Genomic DNA, 12,460 nt, shown 5'->3' with positions numbered 1-12,460 from the left:
CACTCCCTGCAGCCCGAGTGCATTCTCCAGGATAAAACATCTACCACATCTAACTACAAAAGAAGGAAACAGGAAAGAAACAAAAATGAAAAAAGGAAAGAAAGGTATATGAGTAGGTGTCTCACAGCAGTAGGGGGCGCTACAGTGCTGTGTTCAGAGACAGGAGTAATAAACACTGCAGTAACTCCACCAACACACACACACACACACAATATATTATATATATATATATATATATATATATATATATATATATATATATATATATATATATATATATACACACACACATACATACATACATACACACACACACCTTTCAGTAGGTTTGAAAGCTACATGAGAGGTTTATAAAATTCAAACCCTAACTGTGACAGGAAACCCGGTTAGATTTAGTACACAACAACGCTCTAGAATAGTACACAAGTACGTGAGTTGAGACACAACCCTGGTTTGTGTAGCGGAGGCAGACGCATGGGGAAATTTGCCCAGTTTTTTTTATGCATATCAGGATCAATATATCGTATAGACTGTGTACATAGATGTCCACATACTTTTGCCCGTACTTGCCTCAGTCTTGTCAGCATCAGCACCGAGCACACAGAGAAGCAGATTCTTGAGTTTTGGAAACTTCTGCGGTTTTTGCAAGACTACAGTGCAGTGAGTAGTGTGTAGTTGTAGATCCATTCCTTTTCGTCCATGTTTGTATATAGTACAAAGTCAGAAGACAGCAGGGGATCAAATACTTTTTTCCCTCACTGTAATATCTGTTAGCACAGTACTAACTTCATCATGACTATATCTATTTAGAAAAATCCTAATATTGAACATGATGTTGCCTTTTATTACTCACAGCTTGGAAAAGTGTTTTGTTGTTTGCCCTAGCTGTATTTGTAACACACACACCCCTCTATAAGGTTTTATGTGTGACAACATCACTTCCCTCCTGATGGAACACTCTGTACATGTTCTCCAGCATCAGCGTTTGATCTCCTTATAGTTTTACACTCGCACTGCAGTTACAAAACACAGCTCATTAAATAAGTGAACGAATGGGCGGAACCTGTTCAGCAGTTACCATGGTTACAGCAGCATCCTTAAAAACAGCCGCCTTATAAAAGAACGTATTTAATTTACGACTGCGAGAGGGTCAATGTTGGACAGTTCATTAGAAAACTATTACAAGTTATAACCAAAGTGTCTACAGCAAGATCAGGAAGGCGTCAGCTCCAGCAGGATGAATTTCTCCTCTTACACCACAGCAACATACTACCAACTACACTTTATATTTATTTTATTCATAACAAGTGCAGTCTTTAAGCTATTCAATGAAGAACTTCCACAAATATCTTCATGGTTTCTGTGAGGAATCATCTACCGTAATCTCATGGTGATCTTTAGGTTGGCTGTCCACACACACACACTTCATATTTACCTCTTAAATAACACACATAGTGCCATTACTTGTTAAAGTTCCACCACAGAGCCAACATTAAAAATTAAAAAGTTTATTTATTTTCATAATTCAAATAAATTGATGCACAAATTAAAAAGAAGTTTACAAAAAAATAAAAAGGTAGCCACGGCGTATAAACAAACATTATGCACATCATCTACGAGCTGGATCTTGCTGATTATTTGTAGTGTGTGTGTGTGTGTGTGTGTGTGTGTGTGTGTGTGTGTGTGAGAGAGAGTGAGAGAGCGAGAGCACGAGAGAGTCCAAATGTTCAGAAAAGTGTTTCTAAAACAAAACAAAAACTCTTAAAGGGAATGAAAGTGGACAATGGGATGTGTGTGTGTGTGTGTGTGTGTGTGTGTTCAGGCGTTACGGTCGATGCGCACGTCCACCTCTCTGCCATTTATTTTGGTTCCATTCATCATCCTGCAGGCCTGCTCAGCACTCTCCGGGGAGTCAAAGCGCACCGTCCCACAGCCCTTAGACTTCCCGTTCTCCATCTTTATCTCCGCATACATCACCTGACCTGGAACACATACATACACACACACACACACACACCTCCATATACGTATACTTACAGAACACAGCTGTAGAGTTTTACAATTAAGGTTTCCACATTTTCTATAATATGGATATAAACAATCTCACTTCTCTCATTTTTAGAATGTCACTCTCAACCTAAATCGCTCTCCCTCACACACACTCACCACAATGGCTGAACTTCTCCTTCAGTTTCTGCCAGGTGAGGTCATAGGACAGCTGTGTGTGGGGAGAAGATGAGCATCATCAACACCACATACAAACTTATACAACACTACAGTGATGTAAAAAATAACCCATTAACACACACACATACTCACATTTCTCACAAATATCTGGCATCCACCCTTTGACCCCGACCCTCGGTCTCCACCCATGTGACCCGAGCTGCCTCCAAATTGGCTGAAGCTGCGGCTCATTTCCATATTCCCGCCCATCCGGTCAAATCCACTCATCCGGTCCATTCCCATGTTACCCATTCCTCCTACACACACACACACACACACACACACACACACACACCAGAACAAAGCAGTACACTGATTATTCAGTAGAGAATATTAGCCTGGAGATTCATCATGGTGATGTAATGCAGGTTTAATTAGAGAAACTATGAACACGATCAACTGCAGGTAGTAAAAGTGATCTGCTGCGCAGGACTTAATGTCTATTTTTACAGAAGATAAGTTGTATAATGGAGTAATAACTGAGTTATTACTGCAACAGTGTGGGTGTGTGTGTGTGTACCTAATCCTGTCCCCATTGGGCCCATGCTAGAGTTCCCCATTCCTCCTCCATATCCCCCCATTCCTCCACCTGATAGAGGAAAAAGAACATTACAACACACACACCCACACCCAAGATGTGTGTGCATGCAGCTGTGTGTGTGTGTGTGTGTGTGTGTGTACACTTACCTAGTCCCCCAAACGAGTCTCCAAAGGGTCTGCTCATGGCCATATCACTGCGCCCAAAATCACGATCCATCATCCCCATACCAGACCTGTACATATCTAACACACACACACACACACACACACACACACACACAATCAAAGGAAGCAGAAAAGGTACAGAAAGAAACATGAAGGGTGAAATATGTATGTGTGTGAGAGAGAGAGAGAGAGAGAGAGAGAGAGAGAGAGACTTACCTCCCATCCTGCCCATGGGTGTCATGTCTCTCCCTCCAAATCCTCCTCCCATTCCAACTCCATCCATCCCTCCAAATCCTCCACCCATTCCTGCCCCCACCCCACACGCACACACACGCACGCACACACGCACGCGCACACACACGCAGATTAGAGTGTTACTATAGGAGGGTTAGTGTAAGGCTGGATTTAGTATAAAAGACTAGAATAATGGATTGTGTCTCACCTCCCATTCTGTTCATTCCTCCAAACCCACCTCCATCCATCCCTGAGAGGGAGAGAGAGAGAGAGAGAGAGAGAGAGAGAGAGAGAGAGAGAGAGAGGGGGAGAAAAATTACAGTACACCGCCTCAATGAGAAGGAGGAAGAGTATGAGCCTGTCATAATGTAGTCTCAGAATAATAGACTGGGTTCATGAAGAGAGTGAGAGAGAGCATGAGTGCACACACTGACCTCCAGGACCCACAGAGCCCATTCCTCCTCCACTCAGACGGTTGGTGTTGATTGGCTGTCCACCAGGACCCAGACCCATCCCAATACCCCCCAAACCTCCTGTAACACACACACACACACACACACACACACACACACACACACACACACACTATTGAGCCCGTTAACCCTAGCTCTGTAGCATGTCAGTAACTAACAACATTTACAGATGAACAGGAATATAAAACAGTAGTCCCCAACAGTTTTTCCTTGGAGCGCGTACTACTGTGATGGAGTCATCAGCACTTCTCCATTTCTTAGACATGTTTTATTCATAAAATAGTGACGCTCTGACTGCAGGAAAAACCAGCTGCTAGCTGAAATCGACTGAGCACAGGGCACTGACATGCACATACGTTTTTTCAAGGAATTAACTCTTTTACGTTTCTTAGCCATTATTATTATTATTATTATTATTATTATTATTTTTAAATTAGATTGGCCTGGTCATTGCAAGCATATGATTTTTAATATCATTTTAAAATGTTTTCATTTTACAGTTAAATTACAGTGGAACTTTTTATGCATGTTTAACCTCAAAGCTAATGAGACCATGGGCCCCCTGTGAACTCTGGTGGCCCCCTAATGGGGTGCAGACCCCGGGCTGGGAACCACTGATATAAAATATAATAAATAATATGTGTTAAATATTACATCAATATAATATAATGTTAATGTGAAATAATATGGCGGTCACATGATCAGACACCATCAACCTGCACACTAATAACCAGTTCATCTGACACACACACTTACTTGGCAGCTGAGGGGCTTTATCACTCGAGCGGAAATCATCAGGAGGCAAAGACTTATCATCCTGAAAGAGTGTAGTGACACACACACACACACACACATGGATGAGAACACAACTCAGAGTAATGTACAGCTGATCAGTTCAGATGATAACTCACCATTTTAACGTGCATCTGCCTGTCGAACAGCATCTGACCATTAAACATGGCTGTGTTACGGTTAAGGAGGAAACAGGAAATGTCACAAGCCTTTATCCATTATCCTATAACTAAAGGCTAACACTATGAGCACTTATTTCCCTTTGATGGTACACTACTGTGCGTAATTAAGTAGAACTCCGAGTGTGTGTGTGTGTGTTTATGAATACAGGGGATACAGATGGCCTGCACGGCCTCCAGAGGCTGTTCAAAGGTGACCGTTCCCATTCCTCTGCTCTTCCCATCTTTATCCTCCTTCACATCAGCTCTCTTCACCACTCCAGCCATGCCAAACACCTCCTTCAGCTTCTTCCAGCCCACCTTAAAGTCCAGCTACACACACACACAGACTTATCAGCAAAATGTGATGCACCAATCAGAACCTGGTCTAGTTTATGAGGTGTGTGTATGTGTGAGAGAGAGTGTAGTCACATTAGCGACGAACACGGTGGAGCCAAGTCGGCCGTGCTGCAGAGCGCTGATGATGTCATGGGGGATGTTGGGGTTGTTAGAGATGGAGGGGGGCAGATTGACCTGGCCTGGCCCACTGTCGTGCCCCCTGCCCCCGGGGTAGCCACCTCCACCTCGTTGTAACACACGCCGTGCGTGCTCTCCATCTGGGTCCTGAAACACACACACACACACACTAAGTGTGTAAGGCATTTCCCTTCAGAATATTTGGTGAGGGAGGTGTAAAGTTTACTAAATCATATATCTGCACTCTATGTGTGCACATGCTACACACCTCTTTAATGTTCAGGGGTCGGCCACTGAGGTCGTGTTTATTCATCACCTCCATGGCTTTTTTCACAAACTCCTCATCTTTGAATTCGACCACCCTACAAACAAAAAACATCAATAACTACGTATCCACGGTAACCTACAGGATGACATCACACCACACATTCCTGTAGCTGCTGGCATTTATTTATTTAATTATTTTGAGGAGGAGGAGGACTGATACTTACCCACAGCCCTGTTACCAGTGCAGCAGAACCACGCACACGCACACACACACACACACACACACACACACACACACACACACCATGTTGGAGAGGAACACACAGGAATTGTTAGTACAAATCACACAATGTGCACATTAACACAATAAAATATTCATTAAACTATAAAAAATAGAGAGATGGACACCACAGCAGAACGTTATAACAAAGCAGTGCAGGGCTCATGAAGAATTATATATAAATATAAATAAAAATAGATAAGGATTTCCTCTTAATGTACACAATCAGTCCCAATAAAACACCAGGTCCAATCAGCAGGTTTGTCTCTCAGGCCAAACAGGAATACCACCAATTAAAAACTACAGCCGTGTAAAATATGATAAAGAGGAGCTAAAGTCAAAACAGAACCATTTCCCAGTCTAAAAGTCTTCATCGGTACTAGATCAGACGTGTACTAAATCAGACATGTATCCAACAGATAGAGAGCTGTGTGTTCGGGTCACGGGGCTACACATGAGAGAAGAAGCCGAGTTTACAGCCTCTACAGCACTTACCCTGGACTTTCCTTCAGCATCCTTAAACAGCTCCACGTATGTAACCTCACCAACTACATGAGACATACAAGAGGGGAAATACCAAGAAACACACACACGCGCACACACACATACACACACACACACACACACACATACATACACACACAATGCATTTAAAAACACAACAGCACCACAGCGCTGGGACTCGTCACACTACGGCTAGAGAAACCCACATTATAATCACATCACATCATCAGATCATCACATCATCAGATCAGATCAACCATCCGAGGCCAAATCTCCTCCCAGTGTAAACACACTGTACCGTAAAGGACTCCACACACACACACATTATATAGTGACTGCCCACCTTTTACCTTCTCATAAAACCAAATACACATCAAGACTAAACACACACACACACGGCCAAATTCATCTGGGTAACATTTCAAACCAATAAAACAGTGTTAACTCCTCCACAGAGGAACAGAGAAGCCTGTCCACACGTGCATGTGTGTGTGTGTGTGTGTGAGTGTGTGTGTGAGAGTGTGTGTGAGAGAGAGGAGTGTGTGTGTGCGAGTCTAATCACAGTGTGTTACCTTTCTCTCTCATTAGATCTTTAATTGCCTGCCACTTCATATCATAAGGAATGTTGCTAATGAAGACACGGTTGCGCTGAGATGACTTCCTGTCCCCTGACCCGCCATGTCGGTCCTTATACGGGTGATAACGGCCCGACTTCCTGCTGCCTGATGACTTCTCCTTCCCCTCGGTTCTGTCCTTCTGGCTATCCTCCTCCTCACTACACACACGCGCGCGCGCGCACACACACACACACACACAAGAAAAAGCACAATTGTAATCACAGTGTCCATAAACTAATTTAAAGCAAATACAATGAATACACACAACAAACTAACTTAAAATATGCAAATTTATAATTACATACAAATAAAACGGTGCATTTATTTGAATAAAATAGAGATTTTTATTTATGCAACAAAACAGTAATTCCTCAACATTTTATTCCACATCCGTATTCCAGTGAGACCCGCCCACTGCGCTACAATTGGCCAGTTTGGACCCGCGTTCAACATAACGAACGAGCTACAGCTCGCAACATACATACATCAGCTAATCCTCGCCCAAGACATGACGCTTCACCAGCCAATCATGGCGCAGTAGGCGGGGTTTGTGGAATACCGGCGGAGAAAAAAACCCAGTGCGTAACTGTTAGCTAACCATTGTAATCTAGCCAACAAACAATGCTATCTTAATACTGCTAAGCTGATTAGCAACATATTCTTAGCTAATATTATTATTTTACACGACTTTACTATTTATAGTCAACGCGAAGGCTGAAATGCGTCTGAATGTAAGAAAAACGGGTTTGTTTCTTTTATTTCAAGCGCGAGCCCGCTAGCTGCGTGACTCTCCTCAGCCTCCATCTTTTTGTTAGCATGGAAGCTAATCTGCTCGAGAAGAGAAATAAAGCCGAGGTTACGTTTTGACGCCGTTGGTGCTGTCCTGAGGCGTCTCGGCGTCTTCCTCTATCGGAGACGCGTCTGGAGATTCTTCCAGTTTTACCGTCACTCCGAACTCGGAATTATCCTCAGCCATAGTGATTTCTACAGGATTTTCTCTCTGCCTCTGTTGAAAATGCCTCCTTTTCACTCCTACTGAGCCTGCGCAGTACACCGACGCTGTTTTCCCGCTCCGAGTTCAAATATCGCGAGACTTCTTGAAAGAACACGCTAGATGTTTAGTTTAACGCTAATACCAAAATGTCCGTAATCCGTAATCTAAAATGTCATGTTTACCTTGTTGCTAGGGAGACATGCCTGTCAATCACTATGACACACCCACACCATCATGCTCATGATCAATAAGAAATGAGCTTGTGTAGTAATTTGATTATAAATATGGATGTATATTTACTACATTTACGTTTGGTACTAAATGATAAGTCTTTAGTATTAGTCGCCAAATTGTTTTTTTCAGCTAACTGTGAGCTTTACCTTTTAGGGACTGGGACTGGTGCTGGAAGGTCAGGGGTTCAAGCCCCAGACCCAGGCTGCCACTGTTGGGCCCTTGAGCAAGGCCCTTAACCTTCTCTGTTCCAGGGGGCACTATATCATGGTTGACCCTGCGCTCTGACCCCAACTTCCTAACATGCTGGGATATATGAAGAAAAAAGAATTTCACTGTGCTGTAATGTATATGTGACCAATAGAGACTCATTATCATTATGTCTAATTTACCAACATTTATTAACATACACACATGAGTATGAAGAAAATCAGACACTGTGGTTAATCTTCTGTGAATTTTAGTTCAATTTGGCCATAAAAATATTTACACACAACTTTACGGAAAGAGTGATAAATGAGGTCCAGTGTTCTGATGAATGAATGATGGTGAGGGGAGGAATAATAATATAATTTACTGTGGACCAATTGAAAAATGAAAAACATCAGTAACACTTAGAGGATTAAATCAAAATAACAATGTAGTTTCAGCATGAGAGAGACAGAGAGAGAGAGTTCCTCTTATTTAATAAGCACTATTGCAGCACTCTGAGCTGACCCATAATGCTTTGCTGGGAAAGCGTCCAGCAAAAAAAATGACAGTAAATGTGTGTGTGTGTGTGTGTGTGTGTGTGTGTGTGTGTGTGTGTGAGAGAGAGAGAGAGAGAGAGAGGGAGAGGGAGATATGGGACATAATTGTAAAAACGTGTCTCCGGTGGAGTAGAAGTACTGAGAGTTGACATTTATTCATTTTATTTACTTATTAATTAGCCATGCACTGAAGTGAAAATCTCTGACTGAATTCCTTTTGTCTCTCTCTTTTTTAATGTGATTATTACTTTTTTTTTTTTTTTTTTTACATAAAAACATGTTATTTATGTTTATACCTGCTTCCAGCCAATCAGAATGCTTTGTACTGAGAGATGCAGTATGATTTGAGGAATATATTTCTCAGAGGGTCAGTGACAGTCCAAATATACAGTATCAGTATTTACATGGTGAAAGTTACTCATAGTCAAGAGTTGAAGATACTCGACTTCTTTAGTATTTAGCGGATTTTCTGAGCTCGACATTCAGGTTATTAAAAGTATTCATACTGCTTGAGCCAATATCACCCAACATAAAAATAAAAAAAACATCTGTAACTCTGTAACAATCTGTAACTCTGTAACATCTGTAACAATAAATCTTATATCTGTACTTATGTCTGAGGTTTGAATCCCTATGTTATTAAATCCCCACTTACCTGCTTAACTTGACCAATTTGGCAATTCGATTCTTATTTATATGGTTTCAATTTGATTCGATTTCGATTCGATTCAATATCGATTAGTTATCAATATTTCATTGAAAATGTTAGTTTTGCAGACATGGAATTCATGTTTTAATATAAATGCTGGAAACAAACCCTTTTATTTAGCTATATTACTGAAATACACATGTACATTAACAATAGGGCCCACACAATTATCTTTAATTACTTTTTACTTTTACTTTGAGTAACAAACATTGTAACAAGAAATCATAAATCTGTGCATACAACCTACACAAGGTAAACACAAACTGCACATTACTGTAAAATAAATAAAAACATTGTAAATGTGTAACAGGGAAATTCATTAACAACTTGAAACACGTTTAAGAAATAAAACCCATTTTAAAAATTCAAAACATGAAAGATTGCGACATCTTCAGGTCGAGAGGAGAACTACAGATAATATTCACATCCTCTCAAGTAAAGCGCATTAAGAATTGATTCAGGGATTTCCTGAGTCTGTATTGTTTCGTTAAATTGAAGATCGGATAAAATCGGAGAATCTGTATTTTTAACCCAGCCCTAATAAATGAGTAAGTGAGTGGCTTGTGTACTGCACTCAGAGCCATGTTACTTCATTTCAGTAAGACGACTTCTCTTAATGACTCTCTAAGCACAGGGGATAATTTAATTTCACACACTGAACCATCAGAGTCTCTCTCTCTCTCTCTCTCTCTCTCTCTCTCTCTCTCACACACACACACACACACGCACACACACACACACACACACACACACACACACACACACGTTAAGGTAGCACAGCTTGGCTAATCTGGGAGGTTACTGATATTCATGTCACATCTCAGAGGATGTGAGATGCAGAGAGACGACCAGAGTCTGAACAATATAATACCTGGAGACGTGTGTGTGTGTGTGTGTGTGTGTGTGTGTGTGTGAGAGAGAGAGAGAGAGAGAGAGACGTGTGATTGTGTCGTGTTTTTTCTAAAGGGGTGGATCACCAGCAACAGGTTCAAGCTAATGGAGGTCCAAATGACAAGTGAGTGATATGATATAACACACTCACATATAACACACACTCACATATAATACACACTCATATATAACACACACTCACATATAACACACACTGCAACATATCCAAAGCCAAATATCTCTCTCTCCCTCTCTCTCTCTCTCTCTCTCTCTCTCTCTCTCCCTCCCTCTCTCTCCCTTCCACCTGCTGCTCATCCAGACTCTATTCTCTGCAAACACTCATCTCTCCACCTTTCTCTCTCTCCGTCTGTCTCTCAGTGCTGTGATGGAAATATTGATTCATTCCTCATGTGACTGTCTCGGTTTATTTTCTCTCCCTTGTTTTCCCCCAGATACTCGATGACAGCGTTTTATCAGCCGCCATGCAACAGGTACAGTAGCGTTATTTTGTTTTTTTCCCTCTCATTAGCTGCATGGTTAAAGTCAGTCTGGAATGCAGTGAAGACTGTACCTGCACGTTGTTGTCTGGAGATAAATACCTGTTGGTTTTGCGACAGATTCCATGTTTGTGATACTCATGTTGTTATTCTGCCATCCTGAATTTACTGAATATGCATTATTAGCATTTTGACTTTTGCATGGCTGTCAGTATCAGACACACTAATGCTCTGACTTCAGAGAAACCTAAAGAGAGAATGAGATAGTCATCTGAAATAATAATAATAGCCTCAGATTTTACTGTTATATAGTAATAACATGATAATTATATAATAATAAAGCATGGTAATTTGGTGGGGTTTTTTTTTTCACTATGCACTGAATTTAGGGTAGTTGCTATTTAAATCCCAAGAGTCATGCTGTTGGTGCCGGATGGAGAGAGAAAAATACATAATATCCATATCCTTGATTGTTATATGGCAGTAATATCATCTCTGAAAATGTATTGCTAATTTGGTGCATTCATTAATATTCACTTAAATTTGCAGGTTTGCAGTTTTTGATTGGATACAGAGGCTGAGGTAGGGACTGGGTCTGGAGAAAGGCTGAGATAGGGACTAGGACTGGGACAGAGGCTGAGATAGGGACTGGGACTGGGACTGGAGAGAGGCTAAGATAGGGACTGGGACAGAGGCAGAGATAGGGACTGGGACTGGAGAGAGGCTGATGTAGGGACTGGGTCTGGAGAGAGGCTGAGATGCTGAGATAGGGACTGGAGAGAGGCTGAAATAGGGACAGGAGAGAGGCTGAGATAGGGACTGGAGATAAGGACTGCTACTGGAGTGAGGCATGGATAGGGGCAAAAGAGAGGCTGAGATGGGGACTGGAGAGAGGTTGAGATAAGGACTGGGTCTGGAGAGAGGCTGAGATAGGGACTGGGACTGGAGAGAGACTGAGATAGGGACTGGGACTGGAGAGAGGCTGAGATAAGAACTGGGACTGGAGAGAGGCTGAGATAAGAACTGGGACTGGAGAGAGGCTGAGATAGGGACTGGGACTGGAGAGAGGCTGAGATAGGGACTGGGACTGGAAAGAGGCTGAGATAGGAACTGGGACTGGAGAGAGGCTGAGATAGGGACTGGAGAGAGGCTGAAATAGGGACTGGAGAGAGGCTGAGAGAGGGACTGGGAATGGAGAGAGGCTGAGATAGGGACTTGGTCTAGAGAGAGGCTGAGATAGGGACTGGGGCTGGAAAGAGGCTGAGATAGGGACTGGAGAGAGGCTGAGATGTGTACTGGGACAGGAGAGAGGCTGAGATAGGGACATGAGAGAGGCTGAGATAGGGACATGAGAGAGGCTGAGATAGGGACTGGGACTGGAGAGAGGCTGAGATGGGGACAACTGAGACAGGGACTGGGACAGTAGAGAGGCTGAGATAGGGAATGGGACTGGAGAGAGGTTGAGACAGGGACTGGGACAGTAGAGAGGCTGAGATAGGTAATGGGACTGGAGAGAGACTGATACAGGGACTGGGACTGGAGGTGCTAGGACTGGGACTGGTACTAGACCAGGGTCTTGGACAGAAATTGGGACTGGATCAGGTGTGTGGACAGGCACTGGGACTGGATCAGGGAAGCAGATATTGGAACCAAAGA

The 12,460-nt window shown here is 42.5% G+C and overlaps 2 protein-coding genes across 4 annotated transcripts; both read right to left on the bottom strand.

Annotated features, from left to right (window-relative positions):
- Positions 1 to 1,492: 1,492 nt before the first annotated feature.
- On the bottom strand, positions 1,493 to 5,687 carry LOC108264286 (myelin expression factor 2). 3 transcript variants are annotated; one of them, XM_017465668.3, is made up of 14 exons: positions 5,557 to 5,687; positions 5,334 to 5,427; positions 5,021 to 5,212; positions 4,768 to 4,921; positions 4,550 to 4,599; positions 4,395 to 4,455; positions 3,600 to 3,698; positions 3,374 to 3,415; positions 3,148 to 3,237; positions 2,914 to 3,009; positions 2,747 to 2,815; positions 2,320 to 2,483; positions 2,167 to 2,218; positions 1,493 to 1,982 (listed from the first exon to the last, which is right to left on the bottom strand). In XM_017465668.3, the coding sequence occupies exons 2-14, from the start codon at positions 5,385 to 5,387 to the stop codon at positions 1,819 to 1,821; spliced, it is 1,287 nt and encodes a 428-aa protein (XP_017321157.2). In that variant the 5' UTR covers positions 5,388 to 5,427; positions 5,557 to 5,687; the 3' UTR covers positions 1,493 to 1,818. The 3 variants fall into 3 exon arrangements, with proteins under 3 accessions (XP_017321157.2, XP_053534191.1, XP_053534192.1); XM_053678216.1 differs by lacking the exon at positions 5,557 to 5,687 and having other exon boundaries at positions 5,334 to 5,542; XM_053678217.1 differs by lacking the exons at positions 2,747 to 2,815; positions 5,557 to 5,687 and having other exon boundaries at positions 5,334 to 5,542.
- Positions 5,688 to 5,996: 309 nt separating this feature from the next.
- On the bottom strand, positions 5,997 to 7,825 carry LOC128628762 (myelin expression factor 2). The gene is made up of 3 exons (XM_053678218.1): positions 7,594 to 7,825; positions 6,689 to 6,891; positions 5,997 to 6,160 (listed from the first exon to the last, which is right to left on the bottom strand). The coding sequence occupies exons 1-3, from the start codon at positions 7,707 to 7,709 to the stop codon at positions 5,997 to 5,999; spliced, it is 483 nt and encodes a 160-aa protein (XP_053534193.1). The 5' UTR covers positions 7,710 to 7,825.
- Positions 7,826 to 12,460: the final 4,635 nt, after the last annotated feature.

The sequence above is a fragment of the Ictalurus punctatus genome, chromosome 4 (genome assembly GCF_001660625.3).
Source record: "Ictalurus punctatus breed USDA103 chromosome 4, Coco_2.0, whole genome shotgun sequence".
Classification (NCBI taxonomy): Eukaryota; Metazoa; Chordata; class Actinopteri; order Siluriformes; family Ictaluridae; genus Ictalurus; species Ictalurus punctatus.
Note: the sequence above shows the minus strand (reverse complement) of the source record. Positions and strands in the feature narration are given on the sequence as shown.

Excerpts from the sequence above, each read along its gene's own strand:
- LOC128628762 (XM_053678218.1), bottom strand. The coding sequence starts at position 7,709 with ATGGCTGAGGATAATTCCGAGTTCGGAGTGACGGTAAAACTGGAAGAA. Across the intron at positions 6,892-7,593 it reads AGCACCAACGGCGTCAAAAC|TGAGGAGGAGGATAGCCAGA; the intron begins GTAACCTCGGCT and ends GCGTGTGTGTAG. Across the intron at positions 6,161-6,688 it reads AGATCTAATGAGAGAGAAAG|TTGGTGAGGTTACATACGTG; the intron begins GTAACACACTGT and ends TGTCTCATGTAG.
- LOC108264286 (XM_053678216.1), bottom strand. The coding sequence starts at position 5,444 with ATGTTTTTTGTTTGTAGGGTGGTCGAATTCAAAGATGAGGAGTTTGTG. Across the intron at positions 4,456-4,549 it reads GGCAGATGCACGTTAAAATG|GATGATAAGTCTTTGCCTCC; the intron begins GTGAGTTATCAT and ends ACACTCTTTCAG. Across the intron at positions 1,983-2,166 it reads GGAGAAGTTCAGCCATTGTG|GTCAGGTGATGTATGCGGAG; the intron begins GTGAGTGTGTGT and ends TATGTGTTCCAG.